The 27201-nt window shown below is 46.5% G+C and overlaps 4 protein-coding genes across 6 annotated transcripts; 1 reads left to right on the top strand and 3 right to left on the bottom strand.

Moving 5' to 3' along the window:
- Positions 1-4454: 4454 nt before the first annotated feature.
- LOC120642171 (probable aspartyl protease At4g16563) lies at positions 4455-6115 on the bottom strand. The gene has a single exon (XM_039918593.1). The coding sequence runs from the start codon at positions 6042-6044 to the stop codon at positions 4635-4637; it is 1410 nt and encodes a 469-aa protein (XP_039774527.1). The 5' UTR covers positions 6045-6115; the 3' UTR covers positions 4455-4634.
- An 895-nt stretch (positions 6116-7010) lies between these two features.
- Positions 7011-9379, top strand: LOC120642170 (ribosome biogenesis regulatory protein homolog). Of its 2 annotated transcripts, none has more exons than XM_039918591.1 (8): positions 7011-7199; positions 7305-7455; positions 7744-7795; positions 7883-8011; positions 8274-8391; positions 8524-8710; positions 8796-8909; positions 9024-9379. In XM_039918591.1, the coding sequence occupies exons 1-8, from the start codon at positions 7084-7086 to the stop codon at positions 9147-9149; spliced, it is 993 nt and encodes a 330-aa protein (XP_039774525.1). In that variant the 5' UTR covers positions 7011-7083; the 3' UTR covers positions 9150-9379. The 2 variants fall into 2 exon arrangements, with proteins under 2 accessions (XP_039774525.1, XP_039774524.1); XM_039918590.1 differs by having other exon boundaries at positions 7041-7214.
- Positions 9380-16734: 7355 nt separating this feature from the next.
- LOC120643167 lies at positions 16735-17802 on the bottom strand. Its single transcript, XM_039919684.1, has 3 exons — positions 17662-17802; positions 17338-17587; positions 16735-17191 (listed from the first exon to the last, which is right to left on the bottom strand). The coding sequence occupies exons 2-3, from the start codon at positions 17489-17491 to the stop codon at positions 16920-16922; spliced, it is 426 nt and encodes a 141-aa protein (XP_039775618.1). The 5' UTR covers positions 17492-17587; positions 17662-17802; the 3' UTR covers positions 16735-16919.
- Positions 17803-22662: 4860 nt separating this feature from the next.
- Positions 22663-25588, bottom strand: LOC120642168 (mediator of RNA polymerase II transcription subunit 7a-like). Of its 2 annotated transcripts, none has more exons than XM_039918589.1 (6): positions 25277-25588; positions 24430-24570; positions 24288-24348; positions 23921-24087; positions 23767-23840; positions 22663-23111 (listed from the first exon to the last, which is right to left on the bottom strand). In XM_039918589.1, the coding sequence occupies exons 2-6, from the start codon at positions 24562-24564 to the stop codon at positions 23042-23044; spliced, it is 507 nt and encodes a 168-aa protein (XP_039774523.1). In that variant the 5' UTR covers positions 24565-24570; positions 25277-25588; the 3' UTR covers positions 22663-23041. The 2 variants fall into 2 exon arrangements, with proteins under 2 accessions (XP_039774523.1, XP_039774522.1); XM_039918588.1 differs by having other exon boundaries at positions 24430-24567; positions 25277-25579.
- Positions 25589-27201: the final 1613 nt, after the last annotated feature.

The following is a 27201-nucleotide window of genomic DNA, read 5'->3' as shown; positions in this document are numbered from 1 at the left end:
GAGCCGACCTCTCAGCCAGATCAGGGACGCCAGTGGAACACTACTGCAGATAACGTGGATACTGAATTTAAATAATATCAGTTTTTGCTATACTTTTACTAATCGACACAAACAGGATTCGGTCCCTCTTCTTCCTTCGGCCATACTGGCCATTGGGGCCAACAAGGATCCCACTTCGTCCCACAGCAGGGGATGGGAATGTTTGGAGGGACAGCGCCAGTTGGGGAACCGTACCTAGGGATGGGACCGCCGCCATCGACACCAGCCTACCCAGGTTAGCTTATGATTCATATGTCATTTTCTACATGTTACTATGAACTACAATAGTGTACGCTGACGTACAAGTTTTTTATGCGTAGGATTCTATCCAGATGCGGGCATCGGACCTTCTTCCTCAGCACAACCTGGTACATAACAATCTCAAATTTTTCACAAAGTTAAGACGTATGTTGGTTCAAATTTACATATTACGCAGGGTTCGTCTCAGACACGTTCGTTCCAGATTGCGGTGGCTTCAACTTAGAAGATCTTGACAACTTTACTTCCCTCTCACCCGCGGAGCAAGGTGACCCCGATGTCTTTGGCTCTTCACAGATAGGAGGAGCACCACTTGGTTACTCTCAGCAGCAGACACCGCAGCCTTCTGTGCGTCCTTAGCGGCAAATGAGGTCTCCGGATCGTCACACCTACTCGCAGGGCCATGTCCATGCCCAGCAGAGGGCGAAGAGGGTCCTACACCGTCGGGGTGGCTAGATATGACTTATGTTTGTATCTCGTATGTTTCTTTGTAATGACATAGTGGCCGAACGTTTATGTCTTATGGTACCAACGATGTTGTCTTCTCGTTGTTATTAACTACTTTTCATGCATACGCCTCTGTTCTCTCGCGCATTTTCCATTACATACGAATTATAGACATTGAAACCGTAAACTAACATTTATTTATACACAACAAATGCAAATTCCCATGTTTAGTACAACACATATCATAGATCATGTCATGAAATCATCTACATCGTCATCCGAGTTCTCATGGGGTGGTGCTGTACGAGAGTTTGAAGACTTGGACGAATCTCCGGTTCTCTGATCCTATCTTGGAGGCCAAGGTTTGGGGGGCATAAAATCATCATTGTCGTCATCCCAGTTAACACAAGATGGTGCTGAAGGTGGTGCGTTACGACTGGACGAACCTCTGGTTCCCTGATCAGGTCTTGGAGGCCAAGGTTTGGGGGGCATGAAATCATCATCATCGTCCCAGGTAACACAAGATGGTGCTGCAGGTGGTCGAGTACGACTGGACGAACCTCCGGTTCGCTGATCAGGTCTTGGAGGCCATGGTTTGGGTGGCATGAAGTCATCTTGGTCGTCGTCGAGGTTAACAGAAGTTTGTGATGCAGGTGGTGCAGTATGACTTGATGAACTTCCGGATCTCTGTTCATGCGGACGCAAAGTTGTATTACCCGACGATCTTCGGCACCTCCTTCGTCTAGTTTGAGACATAGGGCCACCGAAGATTAATACCAATTTACGGAAATTGGGTATTGATTTGTTAATCAACTCCGTGTCCTCAGGAAAATCCTTACATATAAATACAGAATAATATTATAGTTTCAAAAATATGAATTCAAAATACATTTAAATATTAGATCTGAATGAAAGTTACCTTAATGTGTATCTCATACACCTCTGGCCGCATCCATATCTTAACAGTACTTTCTAAGAATCCAATAACATTAGGATGATTCGCAAGTTCACATATATGCATGTATACCTTACGGCGTTCTAGCAGGTGTCCCTTTAGATCTTGCGTTGTAATACCATAAAACAGTGTGCAAACTTGAAACCCTAATACTTTGGCCATAACCATCTCTATCGTGCCATCCGCAAGTGGATCCAACTTCTTTCTAAGCACAAGATCTTTCACGATATCAAGTATTATAGTAGATTTCTCTTCGGTCCAGAAAAAACCTCCAAAATTGGAGGCAACCATGGTGAAATGCTAAAATAACAATAGCTACTATTATTCTAAGATTGCGATCCAATATTTCAATATATAAAGATTACTTCTACTCTGATTCATAAGAAAATCACAATGAAAGGTCAAACGTTAATACATGCAGATCACAGATGCGCACTTCGGCAGGGCTTCGCCGCTTTCCTTCTTCTCACCCCTCTCTTTTTTTTCTGGAATTTTAGAGAATAAAATGAGGGGTGGGAGGGGAGGGGGGTTTAAATAGGGCAGCCCTGCCCTGTCACCCGTTGGGGGGGATCGGCTCCCCCTGCACCACGTCCCCCGCCAGGGACCTGTTCGAAAAAAAAATTCGAAAAAAATTACAGAAAGGTCCTGCCGCCCGTTGTCTGGGCGACAGGGGGCCACAGGGGGCCTGTCGCCCACCCCATGAGCGATAGGGGCACGTTTTCGTAATTTCCTGAAACGACCACATATTTTTGAAATTTTAATTTTTTTAAATATAAAAAAGAAAAAAAACGCGGGTAGCGAGTCGCACTGCAGACAGCCTTACAAGAGCTTGATTCTGTTCTGATCGGAAAAAAAAACTTGTTGACTCCGTTCCGGGCCGCGTATCTGTGGCTACGACAGATTGAGAGATGGGCCACCAGCCCACGTTCATTTCGGGTTTTTTAGGCTCTTTGGTGATTTTCTTTTGTTCGACTAGGCCGGCCATTGAGGCCCACTGTGTCTCCTATTGCTCGTGTACTAGGGAGAGAGACTAGAGAGTGCTGGACCAACCAGGTGAGCCCAGTCAGTACGTGTTGGGGGCCTCGTACTCGTACATCTTTCATTCATTTTGTTTTTGAAGGAAATCTTTCATTCATTCATTTTCTCAAGTTAGCTGCTACCATACCTTCATTCTCACAAATTACTAATCCAAATGCCAAGTAAGCTTATTGAGGAACTACCGGCTCCACTGTACTAACCTTATTCTGTTATTCATTCATGCGCACAACGTCCTGATGTAAAGTTGGTGCAGATTTACTGCCGGCAGCGCATGCTGGTCAGTGGTCACTCACTGAGAAGTCAGGACGAGCTAGCTAAGGCTATTTCCAAACATTTACCATAAATGTACTATTTACTATATTTTACTATCTCCCTCCAAAAAATTTCTCCCCCTATAACTCTTTCTCTCCAACCATTTCCCCATATTTATTCCCTCTATATACTATCACTCATTAACTAACTATTTATTTATCATTTTTGAATTTAAAAAAATCATATAGTATTTGTACTGTCATAATACACATTATTATCATATTACGGGACTCAAACATGATTAATATCGTGAAGAAACGGTATGATTAGAATATAGGGGGAGTTGAAACTCCCCTCGTGAGTTTCAACTATGGAGAGTTTCAACTCCCCCATATATAGGGGAAGCTTTGGAGGAACTGTTGGAAGGAATTTCCACCCAAAACTCCCCTACTTACGGTGAGGGGCGGTTACCAGGGAACCGTTGGAACAAGCCACGCTAGGGAGAAAATGCCCCCACTCCTCTCCACTGCAGTGCCGACATGGTGAGCAATGGCACATGCTCATTTCATCACTACCGCGTCAGAGTGAGTACTCCAGTGAAATTAAGTGGCAGCATTAAAAAAGAGCAATAAAACCAAGCGAGAAGAGATAGGCCCAGAAACATTCGACCAACCATCACAATTCACAAATGCATGCCAGCCTGATTGCCTATTTAAATCGGAATGGCAAATTAGTACAAAGAAACGGATGATTATTACTGTTACTGTAGCAGCACATGCTATGCGCCTATGCTAGCTGTGAGTAGGCAGTTTCCCCATTCCCAAGGCAATCCGTCCGTAGCTAGCTCTAAACAAAAGGAAAAGCATCGCCGTCTTTTTGCTCGTCTTTTCGATCTCTAGCAGCAGGAAGGCCCTGTTTAGTTCTAAACGCAAAATATTTTTGTGAAGAAATTTTGCCAATTTAAAGTACTAAATGAAGTCTATTTACGATTTTTGTGTGTTTACGATTTTTTTGAGTTTACGGAGTGGGAACGGCCTAAGGCGAGCTCCAACGGCTCACCGTAAGCCGCCCCCCACCCTACGTAGGGGGGGCTTTGGGGGAGCGAGCGCTCCAACGGCTCCCCCACAGCTCCCCCTACGCAGGGGGAGAGATGAATCTCCCCCCATGTATGGGGGGAGTTTCAACTCCCCCTATATCTCTAATCACACCGTTTCTTCGCGATATTAATCTCGTTTGAGCCCCGTAACACGATGATAATGTGTATTATGGCAGTACAAATACTGTATGATTTTTTTAAATTCAAAAACGTTAATTAAATAGTCAGTTAATGAGTGATAGTATATAGGGGGAATAGATATGGAGGGAATGGTTGGAGAGAAGGAGTTATAGGGGGAGGAATCTTTTGGAGGGAGGTAGTAAAATATAGTAAATAGTATGTTTGGGGGGAGTTGGATGGGGGGAATGGTTGGAGAAAGCAGCAAGCCGACTGCACACACGACAAGTGCAGTAATTTTATTAGCAGTAACAAAGACAATCCGATGGAGCACACAAAAAGAAAGCAAACACCTTTGTTATTAGCAACAAACAGTACGTCGTGGAGCAAGCAATGCAATTCCGTAATTCATGGCTCGCTGGGTCAATCCGATCACGACGACGACGCGGCGCACGGCTGCCGGCGGAAGCCCAGCCTCTCCTTCTCCAAGTCGTACTCCACCAAGTAGTTCTGCTGCTGGAAGCTACCCAGAATGATGGCCGGCCCGCCGCCCACGTCTCCCGCGCCTCCCATGTCGGTGACCACGGCGAGGCAGATGGCCTCGCCGGCGCCCGGCGGACCAGCGGTCACGGGAGCTCGCCCTGCGACCACGAAGTAGTTCTCCAGCGGGAGCCGCATCTCGGCGCCGCCCTTGAAGTGGAGCGACAGCTCCGGCAGCGCCATGGACTTGGCGCCCTGCGGCAGCGCGAAGCAGGGACGCAGGCCCAGCCCGTCCTCCGCCTCCTTGGACCGCTTGTACCTCCCGCCCACCGCCGCGATCACCGCCTCCGCCACCGGCTGGAACACCGACGGGTCCAGGTACGTGAAGGTGGTGCCCGAGTCCACGATGGCGCCTCCCGCCCCGGCGGCGTTGGCGGAGAAGGCCCGCTCCGGCAGCCGCACGGCCTTGCCGCCCACCGTCACGCCGCTCAGGGCCAGGTAGTAGTACACGGCGTACGGCTGCTTGTCGCCGGCCGCGCTCTTGAGCAGCGGGACGTACTGCATCCCGCCGCCGGCTCTGCCGCCGCCGAGGACCAGCGAGCCGCTGACGGCGGCGTTGTCGTCGAAGCGGCGGGAGAGCAGACAGTAGGAGAACTTGGTGAGTCCGAGCTGCGCGGGCACGGACGGCGCGCCGCGGCCGAAGCCCGCGAGGCTCGACGGCGGCTGGTGCACGGACACGAGGCTGCACCCGACGACGAAGTTCCTGACGGCGGCGCGGCCAGGCGCGCGGAGCGTGTCGGCGATGAGGAGGCCGCCGGTTGAGCCGGAGCCGTAGACGACGGCGTAGGGCGGGCAGACGGCGCCGGCGGTGCAGTTGGTGGCGGCGAGGCGCGCGGCGGAGTGGACCCAGAGGCAGGAGGGGTTGCGGCAGCCGACGAGGCGGGAGGAGGAGGAGTTCCTGGGGTGGAAGGTGGGGACGGCGGCGGTGGGGCAGTTGCGGCAATGGTAGTTGGAGGTGCAGGGCACCCAGGCGAGGTGGCTGCCGGTGTCGAGGAGGACGGGCAGCGGCTGCGGCGGCGTGCCGAGGGAGGCGGTGAAGGCGTAGCCGCCGTACGAGTGTGGGTAGAGCGCGGTGGTGGAACTTGGCGCTTGGGCTTTGTGGTGGGCGGGGCGCTTGAGGTGCGAGGCGCGGGCGAGCGAGGCGGCGGCGAGGCGCGAGAGCGGGTGGTGGTGCGCTGTCTCGGCGACGTGCGGGAGGTGGCGGTATAGGGGGAGCGTCGTGGTGGAAGTGGAAATGGTCGGCGCGGCGCCGGCGGTGGAGAGAAGAGGGAGGAGGAGGAGGAGCGGCGGCGGCGGAGCCATGGTGGTGGCACTCGTCAGGGTTTGGGTTTGGGTTTGGGTTTTAAGCAAAGCAGCAGCATCGTTGGTGTGCTTTGTCCCTGACGGAGGTATATGTGCCTTGCTTGGGGTTGGACGGTGGGGGCCATGCCCATGCCCATCCTTCCTACCATCACTCTGTTCGCTGTATCCAGCCAATAATATTTTTCTCTCACACCAGCACCAACCAACCAACAATATTTTTATCTCACAACAAATCAACACCCGCCACCCGTCACAACACAACGAACAGAGTGCATGTTGGTACTTGGTAGTATGGTGACCAACCGGCCATGGATTACAATTGGATTTACGCCGCGCGGGTAGTCACGGGCGCGCGGCGGGACGCAGCAAGGACGACGCGTGCGCGGCGCTGCGGTGAAGTCACCACACACACACACACACCGGTCTCCGGGCTGTGTCAAGCTGTCCGGTGGTCGGGCTGTGGCGTGCCTTTTCTTTCTGGTGCTACATTGGCAAGCATACTAGTGATCGAGTGCCAGAATCAGGTAGGTAGCTACGGTGATGCGCTGCACAAAGAGTAAAGAGAGGACGACCCATTCCTTCCTTTCCAAGTACTCTACACTAGTATTGCTTGCAATGAGGATCGAATGAGCAAAGATGGCTCCCTGCAAATTAGATAGATAGATAGATAGATAGATGTTTGCAGGAGCAAAACATGCATTTGTTGATCCCGGGCCGCCCATGATACAAGGAAACCCATGATTGAATTTAATCGAATCAACCTAACATGATTTGAGCCTTCAACTCATATTTTGAACCGATATCCGTCCAGTAGTTAGTACCTGTTCTGTTTGATAATCAAGGGCAACAATTTTTCAGGTCCTCCCTTTTTCATTCTACGCTTGATGGGCCGTTCACTGGGCCTCATGGGCTGTCAGATTGGGCAGACTCAAGACACATGACGGCCGCGGAGGAGCGCCCCAAGTAAAACCCTAGCTCCTCGCGAGCCGCCTTCGGTTCTTTCCCCAACCGCCAGCCACGCTCACGCAACGGCGCAGCCATGGCGGACGGAGCCGCCGCTACGCCCGCCGACGCCGCCTCCAGCTGCGAGGTGGACCTCGGCAACCTTATGGCGTACGACCCGTCGCACCACGTCGCCGCCGCCGCCGCCTCCAGGTTCACCAACGACCAGTTGCATGTCGTGCTTACCTTTTTTCTTACTAATATATATAAGTTGTAAACAACCTCCTGACGAAATTTGGGGTTGGCGGCCGGACGCAGGGAGGAGCTGAGGCAGGAGTGCCTGCTAAAGGCGACGGAGCTGGCGCAAGCGGTGGCCAACTCCCTTTTCGCGCTGCCGCCCAGCGAGGACCGCGACGGCCCAATCGTCCACCTCCCGCCGCCAACCATCCGACTTCCGCGCGAGAAGCATGTGAGAACCTCTCGTTTCATCAATTCTAATCTGGCCATCCGCTGACGATGATGTACAATTAGTCGCACGGTCCCTGTTTCTAACTTTCTAAATCTCGTCCCTAAATTATATATAATGCACTAGGCCCTTGATTTCAACTCTTACTGATTCGACGAAGAAACGTTTGCCATGAATGCGAGCGAAACCATTCTCAGTCGCCCAGTTCTTTGGCTTGATGTATGCCTTAAAGATTCTACTCTACTGTCAAGTGTTTTGCATGTTTACTAACCCTGTTTCTCTTCTCACCAGCTACCGAAGCCAAAGCCACCCACCAAGTGGGAGCTCTTTGCAAAGGCGAAAGGTGATACCATTGCCCATGTTATATTTTCATTTGTGCGAATTGAAATTTACTTACTCTTTCATCCTTGACTGGGTCACCATGATGCAGGGATTACCAAGCGCAAGAAGAACAAGCGCGAATGGGACGAGCAAACTCAATCCTGGAAACAGACTTACGGCTATGACCGTGTTAATGATGACAAAGATGTTCCGATCATTGATGCCAAATCCACTGACGGTTAGTAATTTGTCTTCATGAACTTTTGCCAACAATCCTGTTGGCTGTTACGCAACAAGAGTAGTACAAGACTGTTGTCTCTCCCCAATCCAGTAGCATATTGCTGTTGTCATGGGAATCTGCTTGTGTTTGCTGATTTTGTCCAGCCTCTTATGCTATGCTTTACCCTTGATAAGCAGATTCTCATCTAGAAATGAATGTGTCCTAAACTTGCTTTGTCAATCTGATATAGCCTTTAAATTGACAATTTCCGTTGTTACAGAGCCTGGTGTCGATCCTTTTGCACAAAGAAGGCAAGAGAAGAAGAAGCGTGTAGAAAAGCAAGAAAAGAACAGACTGGAGAACTTAAAGAAAGCTGCAAAAGTTGGCGCTTTGCCAAGGTTGTAATCCTTCACTAGTTACTACTGCTGCCACCTCTCTCTCCTATGAATTCTTCTTTGTATCAAGTATGAAACCTTGTAAAATTATCCAGGATAACAATCTAACAGCTCTTCTGTACCTCTTGATTGCAGTCATATACAACTTGCTGCAAAGGCTTTGCCCATCACAGGAACTAAAGCTGATCTTCCGAAAAAATCTAGAAAAGAGGATCTTGAGAATGTTGCTGGCATGGCTTCATCAGCAACAGCAAGTGGTGGGAAGTTTGATGAGAAGTTGCCTGGCGAAAAACCTCCAAAGCATCCTGGCAAACATAGAAAGGTTTTTATATCTGAGTGGCTTTGATTTCTCAGGCTGCCTTAGCAGGCTGATTTTGTGCCCTAGCTGAATCATGTCGTTTCTGCAGTTCCTCCCAGTTGCTGAAGGGAAGGGAATGGGCAACCTGGAGAAACAGCAGAACGACAAGATCCTGAACTCTCTACTTGCTAGAAACTCTGACGAGCAGCTTGATGTTGGCAAGGCAAGTTCCTGGATTCCATCACATATATTAAATTTAGTTTTCCCATCATTATTGGTACTGCTCCTTGTTTTGTTTGAGTGAGCTAACAGCATCTGGGGATAATTTTGTAAGCAGGCAATTACAATGTACAAGGTGAAGAAGGAAAAGCAAAGAAGGAAAGACAAAGAGACATTCTCAAAATCTGATAAGCTTAAGCCTCAGAAGAAATCTTTCAAGAAATCATCGAAGAAAAAGGCTTAGGCTCGCATCGTCCTTGTGACTTGCTTTAGGAGGTGACCAGTTTTGAAGGCTCAAGGAGACCTGTTGCAATTTGCATCTTGCTATGTATTTGTCCGGTTGGAATCAATGGAAGAAATGTTATTGTTCCGTTTACTGGTTATGAGACAAAGACCTGAATGATGTAACATGTGCTGCCCTGATATGCGCATATTATATTTTTCAAATTTTGTTTGGATGTGGTTTGCAAGTCATCTCTATCGATTCCCGAAAGCCATCCCAAAGGAAGTCTTGGAAATGGACAACTGGTTTGTGGTTGCCCAGTGCCAATCTGATGCCTGGTTCTCCAGTGCCAATCTGAATCATCTGATAACCATTGACCTGTTGTTCACACTTCAGGTGCTCCCGTACTCCATTAGAAAACACACAAAAACGGGTATGAAGAATTGAACCAAAAATATGTATGGATAAGAGGATGCTGTTGAGAATAGAATTGAAAGAGAAAGAGATTGAGAGAATGAGTGATCCGTTGTATTGATTGATGAGAAAATTCTGTTTGATGGTTTTTCTGTGGGAATAAATGACTTGATAGTCTCAATTTATGCAAATTGAATTTGTATTGAATAATTTGGATATACACATTATAGGTAATCATCATAAGATGTAGACCTTTAGTAATAGGCAAATAATTTGCTGCCTAAAAGCATAGTCTCAGGGCAAATAAATTCGTAAAAAATTTATCGCAGCCAATGCCTAGGTCTCCATTACCTTGTGTTTTTCCAAAATTGATTTATATACCTTAATTTGAGTTTTGCATATGGCTACATGATGTAGAATGTAAATTATGTGCTAAATTGATAGCAATTCAAATAAATTAAATAGCACATGAAAAGATTGTTCAAATAATATTTGCATAACCAATATGAAATCAACGAATCACATATGTACAATTACTGCGGTAATCGGAATATTTATATTACAATGGTACTTAGAATCTGAACCTGATGGTTTAGATATATATTTACAACAATTATTCAAATTCAGAATAGTCTAAGCACTAAAACAGAACAATCTAAGGCCTCAAATGTAAATATACAGAACTGAATATGCTAAAAAATGTAAATAAATAAAGTTCTAAGGGCCTTATACGTGAAATTACAGAGGAGAGAGGACGGGATGGGCTTGGCGGCTCGGCTCGGCTCGGCCCACCTGCGGGTGGTCGGCTTGCCGGCGGCCCGGCTCGGCTACTGCCGGCCTGGCTCGGCCCGATGAAAAGGGAGGAGGGCGGTTAGGGTTGGGAATCCGAACCCCCCTCCCAGGAACCGGTGCTCCGCCGACGTCAAGCACCTCCGCGCGCCGCCGCTGATGCCGTGCGCGGCATGTGCTGTGTCGCCGCCTTTGTTCTCCCCCTCGTTCTGGCTCCGCGTCGCCCCCAATGTGTGCCCGCCGAGGGCCGGGCGCCGGCCACCGCCGACGCTCTGTTCTCGGAGGAGAGGCCCAGCGCCGCTGGGTTCCATGTGCCGCGGTGGATGCTGGGCCACCGGTCAGTGGCCGCCACGCGACCAAGAAGACGAGCGGGTGTGGGGGCCATGGACGCAGAAGCGTCGGTTGCCGGGGTCGGTGATGCGGGCGCCATCCGGGGTGCCGTCGATGCCGCGGATGCGGCTGCGGAGTAGCCGTTGGACTTGTAGAATGGCGGAGCGCCCCGACGAGCTGCCCGCTTTCCGACGATGAAACTCGGGTGCATCGCCATGGTGGTGCCGTCGACTTTGGTGGAGGGGCCAGCCTGAAGGCCAAAACCGGTGTTGCCGGACGTCGGCGGCATCGGCGCTACGACGTTCCTCTCGTCGACGATGCCGGTCATGTACGGCGGCGTCGCTGTCCCTGTGCGCTCGGAGGAGTCGCTGGTGCTGCTCGAGGCCGCTGTGGCGGGCGTCGAAGGACTAGGCTGATGGCATGGTGGAGGCGCCATGGGGGCAGGCCGACGGCCTGGGCTCCGATGGCGAGGGTGGCCATTGAAGGAGCGGCGGCCGCGACCACCACGGAAGCGGCGACCACGGTGTCCACGACGGCGACGACTAGTGCAGGCGACGAGAGGGAAGACGAGAAAACCGTCTCCAAGTTCAAAAAATTGAAGGCCAGTCGAGTCCATACCAAGAAGCGTGAGGCTTTCTTGCTTTGTGTTCGCGGCGAGTCGCTATTTGGTCTCGTTGCAACCTTCTTACAGGAATTCCGGTGAGGAACGCCGGCGAGGTCTCGTTGCCCAGGAATCTGAAAGGTTCGTCTTGTAGGGAGTCGTGGATTTCTCAGTTCGGCCCCTGAATTCGTTGCGCCAGGGGCGGAGCTACAGGGTATGCCAGTTGGGCCACGGCATACCCTATAAATCCAGCCTTAATAGAAGCAGCACATGTTTTTTCCGTTGCCGATAAATGCCTGCACCCCAATGACGATTCCTGTGCTGCTCGCCCGAGCTCGTGAGGCGTTGATTCACTTCCTACTAATACGACCTCCATCCTCCAGGCAAATGCCGGACTAGAAGCCTGCAGGCTACCTTGACTAGCAAAATAAGAATTTGAGGAGACACTGTTGGCCGGTGTCCTTCCTATGACAGGCATCAGTGTCGGTGATGAGCTGACAACCCGGATTGGGTTGCATTTGTAATTTGTTCCGTGAACTTCTGATCTTGGCTGATCAATATGGTACAGGTACTCGTAATCTTGCATGTCATGTCCGCCAGGTCTCTTATTTTGGAGAAACTGTTGATCGGCTGGTCCAAATCCAAAGTAATACAAATACTCTGTTTAGTCTTCAACAATCAACATAATCTTTCATAGTTTAAATCATATCACTTGTTCCCGCACCCCAGAATGTGCTTCTACATTTCATATTTACAATGACCCGATGGCCATGCCAGCTTGACTCCTCCGAGCTCTAGCCAACAAATGCCTCGCACCATGCTATGTTGTGAGATATTAAAAAATATTTAAAATGAATTATTGTTACGCTTTTAATTATTTTTATGATCATCTACTGAAATGCTTAGCAAATTTTATAATTTTTTACCAAATTGTTCCCTAGATCTTAGTATTTATACAATTTTGTACCAAATTTATGATCATGTACCTAGTTATATAATGTCTATTGGAGCATCGATTCGGCATACCCTAAGCTACAATCCTAGATCCGCCACCGGTTGCGCAAGAACTCGACGAGTTGTCGTTGCCCAGGGGCGTGGGGCCTTGTCGTCGCTCAGTGAAGAGACAGGCATGATAACATGTTGAGAATAGCATTGAAAGAGAGAAAGAGAGAAAGAGAATGAGTGATCCGTTGTATTGATTGGTGAGAAAATTCTGTTTATATACAAGACCAAGAGATACTGAAGGGACATGTGTCAGACCTGAGAAAGCAGGACTGCTCACCAGAACGGAATATTCTAGAGTAGGAAACAGTACATGGCAATGCCCTACCTTTTTTTGTACATACCCGAATTGGAGTAGAACTAGTCGACGGTTCTGGGAACTAGCCGAACCCCTCGGACTAGGATCCTAACAAAACTCGACTAGGATTTCCATGTAACCCTGTTCCCCCAGACCTTATAAGGGCGAGCAGGGACCCCTCCAAAACATCGAACAATATCTGAAGAAATACAAACCACCACACATGACGTAGGGTATTACGCTCTAGCGGCCCGAATCTGTCTAAATCCTTGTGTTCCTTGCACCATCGCGTTCTGATCTCGGCGAGTCTCTACTCATAACCACTCTCCTCGGGATATCTCTCGGAGAACCCGACGGTAAAACACCGTCAGCTGGCGCCCACCATGGGGCCTCTCACCAACAATCGTCAGAAGAACTCGATGGCTTCTCTTGACGACGCTCCGATGCTCGAAAAAGGCACCTCCCTTTGCATCGGTTCATGGATCTTCGTCGCCGACGGATCAGGTGGCTTCGAAAGCTATTCAATCAATCAAGATCCCCCAGAAGTTTCAGAAGCTGCAAAACGCCGTGAATTCGACGAATTCATCGATCAACTTGAAGAAATCGGATTTTCGAACCTCTACAACGAAGCCCCGATTCAACCCGAATTCGACGCAATCAAAGCTAAAACACTCTTCGAATTGGAAGAGGACTTGGAAAAACTGCTGGAAGATTCCAAGCAAGAAACTTCCACGAACGGAAAGATCATACTTCCCAATTGCATTCGCATCGCTGAACCAAGTCTTCGGAAGAAAAAAATCAAAGACTAGCTTCAAGAAAATTACAAGTGAAAAGAAGCAGCCGAAAAATACTTTTTCAAACATCGACGATGTTGATGAAAAGATCGAACACTACCTTCAGTTAGCTGAAGACACGTTCAACATTAGCACTTATCGTGAAGAATCCTCCAACCAGTGGGATCTCAACTCTACAGAGCTGGAACAAGACCAATCTTTCATCAAATATCTCGAAGAATTGGATGACCCAATATCTGAAGATGAACTAGCCGAGTGGTCACACGACATCGACTTATTCATGGAAGGATTAAACAATGCCCACAAGCTCGAAGCCTTCTGGGAACAATCCAAAGCGAAGATGCTGTGGGACGATTCACAAAACATGTCAGCAACTCAAGTGGATCAATACCTATCACAATCCCACCCTGCAGAAGACTCTGTTTCAATAGAAGGCTACATGAGTCGCTGGTGCAACACCATCCAAACTCCAAATTCCCCTACTCCGCAAGAAGATCTCCGCATGTCGCGGTTATTTTCTCCGAAGGAACGTGATAATTTGGAAAAATATGATAAATTCATAAATGAACTTTCAGTCCGAATCGAAGGCGGATGGCTCCCAGCTGACATCCTCCCATATGATGAAGACCTTCTTCGACACACTCTCGGACTCTCTCCAGATTCGGACCAAGCCCTCAAAAGAAACCGGCTCGCACTACAACCCGATTCGGACAAGAAGACTGAATCCGACAAGGAGTCGACTTCTACGGCCACTACAAAAACGGAACTGCAGTCCTCAGAGAAGCAACAACTCTCAGAAGACGAAGAACTACCGTTCCAACAGGGCTTTCCGCTCAAGGAAGACAACGTCAATTCAAAAACTCGCGGCCAAAATCACGAAATTTTCATGGCTTTCCTTTCGGACGCTACGAACCGAAAAGTTGATTCCACATCACTGGAAGACTTGAACTACGACGAATTCCTCTCTGAACCGGAGATAACTGAAGTAGCAACAGCTAGCCATGAAAATCCTCCACCGGAAATCACAGTCACCGTCCATCTATACAACAACCCAAAGATGATTATCAAGACAGAGCATCATCAACAACTTGGCGACTCGTTCAACTACTCCGACAGTGACCTACATAATGTTACCAACATTGGCCGTAACGCAAAATCAATCGTCATCAACAAAAGGGAAGATCATGAGGAAGTCGAAGCCTACAGTCCAACATATAATTGCCGGATACCTGATATCTACGGGTACAACCTGCGAAAACGACGTCGCAACAAGGCAGCACCTCCTTCTCAACCAAAGCAGTCGACGATTGACTCTACTCAACAAAAAATTCATTCAAAGTGCTTCCTGCATCCCAAAGGAAAGCACTCGAGTTTCCAATGCAGCACTCTTCGCAAAGCACTTGGAGCACCCTCAACTTCTACCAACAAAGACAACAAAAAAGAGAGCCAACACGAGCAAAATCCTTTTCAACAAGGAATCAAGCATGCTAGCTACTCAAACGAATCATCTATTGGGCTTACCCCCACTCTTACACCCAATAAAGACTAGGATGGGTTCGCCCGAGCTCTGACTCGAGTCATCTATTGGGCTTACCCCCGGTCTTACACAAAATAAAGGCTAGGTTGGGTTCGCCCGAGCTCTGACTCAACCCCAAAATTACTCGCACTGGCAATCAAGTCATCTATTGGGTTTACCCCCGGTCTTACACCCAATAAAGGCTAGAATGGGTTCGCCCGAGCTTTGATTCAGTTCACTATCCGTGTTGACAGAAGGCAAATACTAAAATGAGTCATCTATTGGGCTTACCTCCGATCTTACATCCAATAAAGGCTAGGATGGGTTCGCCTGAGCTCTGACTCAGTTCACTACCCGTGTTGGCAGAAGACAAATATTCAAGTCGATCCTCGGTCCAACACCCAATAAAGGCCAAGATGGATCCACTCGAGTAAGACTCCAATAAAAAGAAATTGAGTGCTTCAAAATTGGATGAAAGAGAAAACTTCATCACCGGAGCCATGAGCTCCCCCCTCTCAAGGGGTTACTTCTTCAAGAGTCGATACTCCATCAGTTATTCCGAATACCAACCTTTTCTTGTTAAGTTAAGGTCAAAGGCACGGTGAATCGGGTAGCTGGGGTTAGGGAACATGAGCTTCACGGCCCAAGAGACTAGTTCTCGACCATCTTCAGGAGTCGATACTCCATCAGTTATTCCGAATACCAACCTTTCCTTGTTATGTTAAGATCAAAGGCATGGCGAATCGGGTAGCTGGGACTAAGGGACATGAGCCTTGCGGCCCTGAGGGACAAGTTCCCCATTTCCCAAGAGGAACTTTTCGTCCATGAGGCGACAACTGATTGACTACTACGGTACTCGATGGGGCAAGCTCCCTACATCGGTACTCGACCTTCGGAGGGACATGTTCCCCACATCCCAAGAGGATTTTCTCATCCACGAGGCAACAAATCATCGACTACATCGGTACTCGACCTTCGGAGGGACATGTTCCCCACATCCCAAGAGGATTATCTCGTCCATGAGGTGACAAATTATCGACTATTACAGTACTCGATCTTCGGATGGGACAAGCTCCCTATTTCCAAAGAGAAATTTCTTCATCTATGAGACAACGAATTATTCGACTACTTCAGTACTCAATCTTCGGTTGGGACAAATTCCCCATTTCCCAAGGGGAACTTTTCGTCCATCAGATGACAAATTATCGACTACTATGGTACTCGATCTTCAGAGGGACATGTTCCCCATATCCCAAGAAGATTCTCTCGTCCATGAGACAACTATTTCGACTACTTCGGTACTCGATCCTCAGATGGGAACAACTCCCTATCTCCCAAAAAAGGAATTTTCTCTCGTCCATGAGACGGCAATTGATCGAGTACTTCGGTACTCGATCCTCGGACGGGACAAGTTCCCTATCTCCAAGAACTTAGTCATCCAAGAGATGACAATTCATCGACTGCTACGCACTCGACTTTCGGAAGATTCAAAACTTCTAATTCCTAGAAAGAACCCTACATCCTCAAGACAACAACTCGTTGAATACGACAGTACTCGACCAAAAAGAGACGAGCTCTCAGTCAAAGGAATCATCGCACGAGAAGACCTGCCCATTACTACGGCACTCGACAAAAAGATTCATCCGTCCAGTAGGCAAGAAAAACCTCGACTACTACGGTATTCGAGTAACTATGGGATAAGATCTCCATTTATAAAAGGAAACATTCGACTACTATGGTACTCGAAGATGCAACTCAATAAATCCGACGACAAGCTTCGTAAAAAGGCAATCAGACGAACAGTCGACAACTCAAGAGGAAAAAGTACTATACATACAAATGATAAAGTACTGCAGTAGACAAACATCCAGCCAAAAGAATATTACAGCAAATATTTAAGCCTCAGGCGCTGGCTCCAAGCCGCTGATAACCTTATCAGCGATGGGTTTCATCTCCGCAACATATTCAGAGAATCGCTCCTCTGAACAGCCAACGACAACCCCATCGCCAATAAAGGACAAGTTCACGGAAGGGAGAAAAGATTTAACTAATCGTAAGGCATGGGCCAAGTAATCCCTAGAGGTGTCAGAGAAGAAGCTACTGAGTCGCTGGGGGCTTCACGAAGACGATCCGACAGACTCTTGCCACCAGCTTCCTCATCCTCACCCATGTCGATGACTACTTGAGCCGCCGCCTCAAGATTAGCCAGCTGTTGGACTTTTTGATCACGATCAGCTGCCAGTTCCCTGATCTGCTTCATATCGCTGACCATCTGCTTATCCGCGTCAGCCTTCAACTTGGTCAGCTTCTCCACAGCATCTGCGTGACGATACATAATATTTTTAAGATCAGTCACCAGTTCATCCCTTTTCAACAATAAGCTTTTAAGCTCTGCCAAAGCAAGCAAAGCATAAGCACAGAAGAAAAACACTCGAACGACAAGCATTAAAGAAGGAAAAGAATACCTTTCTTCTCCTTGGCAGCAGCCTTGATCTTCTCCTGCAGCTTGGAGGCTTTATCCTTCAGAGCAGAATTGTCTTGCTCCAAGGTTTCTACCCGGGCCTCCAGAAGCTTGACCTTTTCCGACTGCTCCCGAGAAGACTTCTCAAGAACAGCCATCTTCTCAAGCTGCGGCGGCTGGTCAGCTGACAATCGGAGATCCTCCCCAGTCTGCTGAAGGAACTCGGCCTGCTCAGCAACTTGTTTGGCCAGATCCTGCCAACAAAACGAGATCAAGACAAAGTTCTCGACAACCCAACAAAAGTACTTGAGTACAAAAAATTACTTACAACGAGAGCAAAATGGCAGCCCAGAATCCCCTGAGCAATAGCAGTCGATTCCCCGACCGGCCTCTCCACCTCCTGCTGCGACGACCCCAGCGAGACCAGATCAACTTTGGCAGCTGTAGGACTCTTCGGCTGATCCTCGGATGGCTTATCTGAAAAATACAAAGATATTAGCAAAAAGCCCGACAGAAAAACCAGTCGACTAGATCAAGACACTCACTAGTGCCAGAGGCAGGAGACACCTTGCCTGCCTCCCCGATGGACAAATCCCCCGCCGCGCCAGCAGCGGAATCTGTCAACCGATCACCATCTTTCGGCGAATCCAGAGGTAGCCGGGCAATATTCTTAAGGGAATAAAAAATCCCCTTCTCTGACTCATCAAAACCCAGAGCATCCGGATTGCTACAAAAAGAAGTACTCGACACTTCAACCACGAAATCAAAGAAAAGTAAAGAACAGTCGATCAAAAATCGCACTTACTGAGAGGAGTGTTTGAGCACAAATTTCTTCGACCTGGTGAACTTCGGGACCATACTCAGTCCCGAAGCACTCTGCCTCCTAGCGGAGCCGCTCCCGCCGGATTCGGCCGGCGCAGCAGGAGTCGAAACAACAGGGCTCACGACTGAGCCCACCGCTTGCCTCTTGGAAGGAGAAGGAGGCCTAAGAAGAAGAAAAACCATCAAAAAACAAACGCAAGACCCCAGAAAAGCAACAGTTCGAACTCACCTGTCAATGCTACCAGCGAAAGCTGCCCTCCGCTTCCGAGTCTTCCCCGAATCGACGGCTGGCTCATCCGCGACCTGGTCCTGGACATCCGACGCCGTCCGACGGACCGACGAACCTGGAAACAAGATACAATAGCGATCAATCGATGATCAAACAGTCAAATCAAAGCAAAATGCAAGACATAAGAAGTCAGATGCACACTTGAGTCAGTATGCGCCAATGGCACATCTACGGGCAGCGGAGGCCTACTCTGATAGTTTTCGGGATTAATCTACACAAAAGATACTGGATCAACTCGACTACTCGACAAAAAAGTACTCGAACTACATTTCAGTCGACTACTCGAAACAATACCTCCCGTGGACGCCTGCCAGCACTGAAAGTCCCAGCAATGTTGGCCATCCCAGCCACGTTCTTCAACAACCCCAACACCCGATCTTTCAGATCATCCTCAGTAATCTTGGATCGGATACAACGGGAAGGATCCGCACCTCCCGTATACTGAAAGCCCAAATAGACCCGCTGCTGCAACGGCTGGATCCTCTGCATCGACCAATGCGTAACAACAGAAGCACCGCAAATCCTCAAGAAGGAAGTTAACCTGATGCCCCCTCTTCCCTTGGAATTCCAACTCGACTTTTTCACAGGGGGGCCAGGAGTGCGAGTAGGAAGAGAAGAAAGGTTCCTAATATAAAACCACATCGACTTCCAATCGATGACCTTATCACTCAAATCATAAGGAATATACTTGGGTTGCTTCCCCTGACGGAATTGCAACCCAGCCCCCTCAACTACATCTACCTTAGAATCATTGGGATGGGATTTCAGATGGAAGAAATACTGAAACAAATCAAAGTGGGACTCGATCCCCAGAAAAGCCTCGCAAAGATAGACGAAAATCGAGATGTGGAGAATGGAGTTGGGGGTCAAGTGATGCACCTGAACCCCCCAATGGAAAAGGAGGCCCCGGAAGAAATCGGAAACAGGAAAACCGAGGCCTCGAAGAACATAAAGAAGAAAAACAACAGATTCGTTTCCTTCCTCATGGGGAAAAGATTCCCCCGCAGATCCACGCCAATGGTTAACGTTGCGGAGTTAAAGAAGATGCTTTCCTACTAGATCCAGAAGATGGGAGTCAGTACACTTACTCGACTTCCACCCGTGGACCTCCGCCTCACCAACGGCAGCGTCATCCACCATCCCCTTCGCGGCAGACCTCTTCGGCGCCATGAGAACGAATCTCTCTTGCTTCACGCTCGGGGGCTAGCGGTGGCTAGTTTCTCGCGGCACTCGGAGACGAGAGTATATGAGTGTTTTGGCAGTGGCAGAGGAGGTTAAGAAAGCGTGCTAAACCTAGATCTACTCGAGCAGTTAAATAAGTAGAGCCAGTGGCAGTACGGTAAAATAACAAGAAACCCGATGGTCGCACACCGGTTTCAGAGTTATTCCAGCCAACAAATCCCAGTTTTCTCCACGAAAAAGGCGGAACCAGCTCAAAAATAGAAATTTCCATTCAGGGATTACATTCCAATAAAGGAAAATACAAAGATCTCAACGGTTTCACCACTCGAAACCACTCGATCTCAACTACAAAGGGGACAACCCAAGGGCTGATACAAAGATACAAAGCTTGTTACTCCCAAAGGGGAGTAACTCAAATACATTCAGGGAGGAAAAGGCTTATTGTAAGAAGATATGGATGGTCCAAAACATCACAAATCCTCTTCTTGCATCTGCTCCTCTCCCTGATACGTTTTGCAACAAAAATAATGCCATCTCTCCAGAGGCCATCAGGGGGAGACAACCACAGTTCCCACCCGGAAAAGCTACTGATACGGCTTCCACCAGCTCTCTATCAAGACAACCAGGGTGGCTGCGATGTGAAGAGCAAAGGTGGCGGCCTGAGAGATAACAAGTGTTTGTGGTGCTCGCAAACACTCTTCTAGCACCTACAAGCACGAATCGAGTACTCCCATCAGGAGGTCGAGTACTCTCCAACGAAGAACTCCACTTGGAACCCATGGCTACATTTGCAAGAATAAAGATCCAAACTCAGCAGACACCGCTTAAATAGAGAAAGCAGCAGAGCCACGGCTCAGCCCATGTCACCCAAGAAGTAGGGAGGCTCACGGGCGAAACAGAAAACATTCTACAGCGGTACTCACCACGTGAACCCACGGGCAAACAGTACACCGCACTGTCACCTTTTCAAAAGATTCGCTGCAGCACTGATGATATCAGAAAGATCGCAGAGGACATGATACGATCTCCTAAACCCTTAACCCCAAATCACATATTTGAATTCAAGGCTCGGGGGCTGCGGGACACGTATCATAAAAGGCAACTTTTTCAAAAATATTGCAAGCACTAGAAGAACCCAGAAGACTGAACTGATCTCCAACCCGATTCATCGAATCAAACTAAGGCTTGGGGGCTACTCCGTACAGAGCGCGAGTACATCGCGTACCATATATCAGGACAGATTCGGGGCTTGAGCACCTCATAGCCTCGATGCAGCCAGAAAAGCACTCGGAAGACTACTCGAAGTACTCGAAGGACTCCGAAGATGGATAACTTGCTCCAGAAGCACTCGAAGCGCTCGATTACGCAAACAAAAGTCCAGGAGCTCTCGAAGTAACCGATGGACATCGCCTGCAGGACTCGACTACGAAGTGCTCGAGGGCTTGTCGGACCTGGGGCAGCAGGACTGCTCACCAGGATGGAATATTCTAGAGTAGGGAACAGTACATGGCAATGCCCTACCTCTTCTGTACCTACCCGAATAGGAGTAGAACTAGTCGACGGTTCTGGAAACTAGCCGAACCCCTTGGACTAGGATCCTAACAGAACTCAACTAGGATTTCCATGTAACCCTATTCCCCCAGACCTTATAAGGGCGAGCAGGGACCCCTCCAAACAGGGGCGGATCTAGCGTGGGGGCAGGGGGCTCAAGCCCCCTACCCCCCATGGAAAGTAGAGGCAAGGAGGGAGAAAAAGGGGAAAGAAAGAAGGAAGGAAGAAGAAGGGGGGGGGGGGGCTGGAGGAAGAAGAAGGGAGATGAGCCCCCCCCCCAAAGGGCAAATCGTGGATCTGCCACTGCCTCAAAAACATCGAACAATACCTGAAGGAATACAAACCACCACACAGGACGTAGGGTATTACGCTCTGGCGGCCCGAACCTGTCTAAATCCTTGTGTTCCTTGCACCATCGTGTTCTGATCTCGACGAGTCCCTACTCATAACCACTCTCCTCGGGATACCCCTCGGAGAACCCGACGGTAAAACACTGACAACATGCCCCTTCGGTATAGCCCCTTCGGAGTGGCCATTTCAGGATGGCCCCTTCGTGACTAGTAACTACCTAGTGATGTCATAAATCACTAATTAACTAATTACAATAAATTGATCACTAATCTAATTTTCTTCACAACAGATGCAACACTCCGTATTCATGCCCTGCTTTGCCAAGTTGTGGTTGCTCTATGATGTTTTAGATTAATTTCCAAGTCAGACTTATCTAACTTTTATCAGATTTATGTAAAATATATTGTGTATTGTGTATATGATAGTGTATTTTATGGTAGTTCTAATAAACCAATATTATAGTGTATATGTTGGTGTGTGTTTTTTGGTCAATGAAATTTGAATCAGGGCATACTCCTAAGGTACTCCCTCCTTCCCACAAAGACTATTTGTTTAGAAAAGTTTAGACATATACTAGTACTACAAAATAACCATGTTACCTCTAATTAACTATAGCGGTTGTGATTGAAAACCGTGCTGTCAATAAATGCAAATACATTGAAACCAGAAAAGTAACTTCTACTTAAATATTTGATTGGCTCTATGCCCTTCCCAATACACTTATTTCTTGATATTTGATATTGTTTTAACTAGATGGACTTTACTACAACAACGATCAGTCTTTGTGAGGACAAAATTTGAAGGCTAAAAGAACAATATTTTTTGCAGGACGGAAGGAGTATAGTTCAGTCAGACTTCCCTATTTGATCAAATTCATAAAAGAAAAAGAAAAAGCATAAGCATTACACACCCAGTCCCATCAAGAGAGTAAGAACCATAGTCACAGGATTCGGGTCGAGAGTACCGTTCCTCGACCCAGAAACACCAATCCCATCCCAAAAACGCGGGGTCGTTTTCATTCCCGCCTTGTAAAAACCTCTCACGAGGACCGCATCTCATTCCTCGACCCAATCCTTCGATCCCATCGACCCCAAATCTTTGTGACTATGGTAAGAACACACTCACTGGTTCTCGTAGAAACTAAGATAGAATTAATTCGTTCATATTCCATCCACTTGCTTCAGCATGTAATCACATAGCAACAAAATAAAACAACACATCTAAAATACTGACATGAGTCTAACAATCCGCTAAGACTACAAAGTAATTCGACAATCTCCAACTGAGAAAGTACGGAATGTAAATATCACAGCATGTTAGCGTCGACCATTAAAAATGTACAAGATTCAGTGATCAAAGTTGAAAAATACTAAATGGCCCCAACAGATACCACAAGCCAGAAATATCTCAACGACTCTCTTGGTTGGCTCCACAAGCTATTGATCTAAAGATTATTTAGATTTCTTTAACTCAGAGCACTTATCTGTCTTCTAACAGCCAAATTGGCATCAGCCTAATTAGTTTGGCTTCCATCTAAGACGAGCAGTGATTCACCAAGCAGCTTTTGCGCTTCCTCTCTCCTCCTGTAGTAAGGAAATACTCAGTGTTGTCAAAAGACTACAATTATGCAGTCGTCAATGAAACCAGAAGACTTGCAAGCAAGCGCTTAATTGTTATGTTCCCTGAGATGAAGGTTACTCACGAAAAATACTCAGGGTTGTCAAAAGAGTAAAATGCTACAATTGCGCACTCACAATCTACAATGAAACCAGAAGGCTTACAAGCAAGTGCAATGGTCACTCATGAAAATGAAGTAAGCATATAGAATACTGTATAAAATGTGTATCCAAGATAACAAAATCAACTTCATAGAATACCATGTTTTCTACAATTTCTTATAAAAGCTATCAATTAACCATCTCCTTAATTACACTATACATTTCAAACTGAAGCAGCTAAAAGTAGTCAAATAGTCCTTTTGATATTGCAACGGATAACTATAGTCCGCTTCTTCAATTCTTTACTATGCCAAAGTCAAAATGCGATGGCAAAAGAAAAAGATAACACAAAAATTTCAGTGTATAGTGGACCATTGTGGGAGATTAACTAGTATAGTCAAACTGATAATAGAGAGGTATCGGCGGAAAGCTCATAGGTCTATCCTTAAAATTTCTATAAACCATGTCAGATGAAAATCCTAACTTATGCAGCTGAGCTGAAGAAGAACTAGTTACTCACTGCTTTATATCTTCAATTGCCTGCTTGCGACGCTGAATTTGGCTCTCAAGCATGTGAATCAATGTGGCCCTTGCCTAAAAGATATTAAACAATTGAATTACATTTTCGGGAATCGAAGAAAAACGCACCATATGGAACAGAAACTGAGGCTCACCTGATGAGGCCGTAGGGATTTGAGAAGATGGTTTAAGTTCTGGAATATGAGTGAAATATCTTCTACCCTGCGAGCATACTGAGATGGTCTCTCCACTAAAATATCGGCCAGCTCCAAAATATGCAGTTGAAGCTCTCTGTTGAGGGTCCTTAGCTGCTTCTTGAAATCTAAATTTAACCAATATTCCAAAGAGGTAGCTCATTAAAAGTTATCCAGTCTTCAAAGTTGTAGGAGCAACTTATATGGTATATAAAAATTTCAACTAGCATATGCTTATAAATATCTCTAACACTCAACAAATGATAGATATTTGATATACATATGCACATGCAGATAAACAGATCTATTTCTCAAGAACCTGACGCACCAATATTGGGGCCCTTTGGATAAAGCTGACGACTCTCCAAACTTGGCAACACCTCATTTATCTAGATACCATGGTGGAAAATCACGGTAAGTTTAGCACAATCAATAACAGAGTAGCATGAAAAGTACAATAAGCAACATACTTCGCGCTCAACACCAAATACTTTATAATTTCCGTCAATTGGCGGTGGAGGTTCTGGTGCAGAAGAGGGATCCTGCTCGTAATCCTTGTAAAGTCGGTAATATGGAGGAGGCGGAGGGTATGCTGATGTGGCCATTGCCTGCTTCACAAAACCAGATATTAAATCAATAAAATTTTCTAGATTTTCCGCTCTAGTCTATTTAAGCTCAATGGGTCAAATGTAACCTTAAGATGTGATTCACAAGTGAAATACATTTATAAATTTAAGAACTGAATCTGTAAGTATGGAGAAATTCCCAGGACACTCAACTTTCTAACCACTGTTGTAGCCTAAGCGTCATACATTACAAGACAATATACTTTAGACTCAGAAGCCTTTCTGATTTGATTAATCAAAACAGCACATCAGTGAGCACTTACTCCAATTACTATTAATTTATCCAAGCAAACCAACACAAATGCAAGGATAACTTACATGGTCTAAGACATCACCTGTAATTAGTTACCCTAGCAATATACAACAAAAATGACATTTCTAATACATGTAAATCTCAACAAGTATATCCAAGCAATCACAGTCTTGAAACACAATCACTCCACCTGAACACTTGACAGCCCCTTACTTACCACCGAACAGTAATTTCAGCAACCAACAATGTTGAAACACATAAGTTTAAACAAGAACAATCACACAATTCAACCTCGGAACGCATTGTAATACCAAAATACTTCCCCAACCAGGATAACATTACCAGCGCACAACCCAGAAGCAGGGGTATATGCCCAATCCATTCACTAATAAGCTTTGCCCTAACCACAGATGCATACATATTTTCAGATGAGATTACCTCTAGTGCTGCAGTCCCTTGGACGACGGAGTAAGAGGGTTGTGTTGTCCTTTACTGCTGGCGAATCGAGCGAGGACAGGGGCGTGGATCTGCTACAAACAAGAGAAGATCGGCGGGGAGATGCTGGAGGAGGCCACCAGCCCGTTCTGCTCACCTGGACCGGCGGGCGGCTTGCTGCTAGGGGAGGAAAGCAGGCAGGGGGTTGGGGTCGGGGGAAGAGGAGGGAGGGGTGGGGGCGGCGTGGCCGCTGCTCCCCGCGCGGGAAGAGGAAGGAGGGTGGGGCGGCGGCGGCGGTGGGAAGAGGAGGATGGCGTCGGGAAGACTCCTGTGCAGATGGGAACAGCGAGGGAGGGACTAATCACAACCCGTAAACCCCATAGACAAAAAAACGTCACATCGAATGTTTCGACACATGCATGGAGTACTAAATGAATTCTATTTACAAAACTTTTTGCATGGATGGGCTGTAAATCGCGAGACGAATCTAATGAGCCTACTTAATCCACGATTTTGCAACAGTGATGTTACAGTAACCATCCACTAATTATGAATTAATTATGGATTAATTAGCATCATTAGATTTGTCTCGCGATTTACAACCCATCTGTGCAAAAAGTTTTGTAAATAGATTTCATTTAGTACTTCAAATTAGCAAGATTTCATCACAATTTTTTTTGCAAAACATTTAAACACGGCCTAAACGGATGAGAAAGATGGAAGGAGCGAGACGCGCCCAAAAATAAGGCTTCCAAAAAAATTTCTATTGTATCATGTATGGAGTATTAAATATAGTTAAAAAATAATTAATTATATAGTCTAACTGATTAACACAAGATGAATTTTTTAAACTTAACTAGTTCATGATTGAACATTATTTATTAAGTAACAACGAAATATGTTAAGTATCAAAATCAATAACTTTTTACCAACTAAATAGGGCCTAAAGGACGGGACGGAGGTGCAGAATCTACAAGTAATATTTTGGGACAAAATCATAAATTTATGATGTGTTGACGATGCGCTCCATACAAAATCATGTTTTTAAAGTGTGCCGCATATAAATTTCTCTAATATATTTTCTAGTACTTAAGAATGACTCATGAGACGGCGGCGATCTTCATCTCCCGCTACCTCTCCTCGCGCCCTCCAATCATCCTCCCGGCGCCGCTCTTGCCGGACAACGTCATTGAGATCACCAGCCCGTCCAACTCCGGCAAGTCCCACCTTCTCCTCATGTAAGCGAAGCCCAACGCTCATACCATTTTCTGTTGAAAACAGGGAAGTGCCTAGTCGTTTTTGGACTTACACGTACACACTTGCAATCTTACTATTATGACTTTTTACTATTGCGGTTTAAACGAATGCCACACTCTGAGATTTATCTTTGATATCATTATAAAAATAATGCAAATAGCTCCATAAATTTCCATGTAATAAATTATCTGTCATAATTAAAAGTTAAAGTAATATCTAAATCTAAATCTAAATTATACAATTATAAAAATATTAAAGTGCACCGATATAAATTTTAAATTAATATTTTTATCATTATTAATATATTATTATTTATATAATAATACTAACCATGTTATGTGTCACCATATGTCCATATATAATAGAAGAAATAAAAATATCAATTCAAACTAATGGTTCAATTAAATATAAATCAAACACACATGAAGGTGTAATGCAAAATAAACTTTATTGCATTCTAAAATATTTAATAGATGAAAGAGCGTGTGAGATAGATAATTATAATGATTGACAATAAATTTTATTTTTATATTAATTCTAGTTAGCCCATGATGGAGCACGGGTTGATAAACTAGTGCTCCAAATGGGAGGCTCCTTTTTTAAAACAAGTATTGTGCTGAGAATGATTTTCAAGAAAAGAAACCACCATTTGCTTTCTATGTTTTTGGAAA

This window comes from Panicum virgatum, chromosome 7K, assembly GCF_016808335.1.
Source record: "Panicum virgatum strain AP13 chromosome 7K, P.virgatum_v5, whole genome shotgun sequence".
NCBI classification, from domain to species: Eukaryota; Viridiplantae; Streptophyta; class Magnoliopsida; order Poales; family Poaceae; genus Panicum; species Panicum virgatum.
This window is presented reverse-complemented; position numbering and strand designations above follow the sequence as displayed.

Excerpts from the sequence above, each read along its gene's own strand:
- LOC120643167 (XM_039919684.1), bottom strand. The coding sequence starts at position 17,491 with ATGGCTGTTCTTGAGAAGTCTTCTCGGGAGCAGTCGGAAAAGGTCAAG. Across the intron at positions 17,192-17,337 it reads TGCTGCCAAGGAGAAGAAAG|ATGCTGTGGAGAAGCTGACC; the intron begins GTATTCTTTTCC and ends ATCGTCACGCAG.
- LOC120642168 (XM_039918589.1), bottom strand. The coding sequence starts at position 24,564 with ATGGCCACATCAGCATACCCTCCGCCTCCTCCATATTACCGACTTTAC. Across the intron at positions 23,841-23,920 it reads AATCCCTACGGCCTCATCAG|GCAAGGGCCACATTGATTCA; the intron begins GTGAGCCTCAGT and ends AATATCTTTTAG. Across the intron at positions 23,112-23,766 it reads GCAATTGAAGATATAAAGCA|GAGGAGAGAGGAAGCGCAAA; the intron begins GTGAGTAACTAG and ends TCCTTACTACAG.
- LOC120642170 (XM_039918590.1), top strand. The coding sequence starts at position 7,084 with ATGGCGGACGGAGCCGCCGCTACGCCCGCCGACGCCGCCTCCAGCTGC. Across the intron at positions 7,215-7,304 it reads TCCAGGTTCACCAACGACCA|GGAGGAGCTGAGGCAGGAGT; the intron begins GTTGCATGTCGT and ends GGCCGGACGCAG. Across the intron at positions 8,392-8,523 it reads AAAGTTGGCGCTTTGCCAAG|TCATATACAACTTGCTGCAA; the intron begins GTTGTAATCCTT and ends TCTTGATTGCAG.
- LOC120642171 (XM_039918593.1), bottom strand. The coding sequence starts at position 6,044 with ATGGCTCCGCCGCCGCCGCTCCTCCTCCTCCTCCCTCTTCTCTCCACC.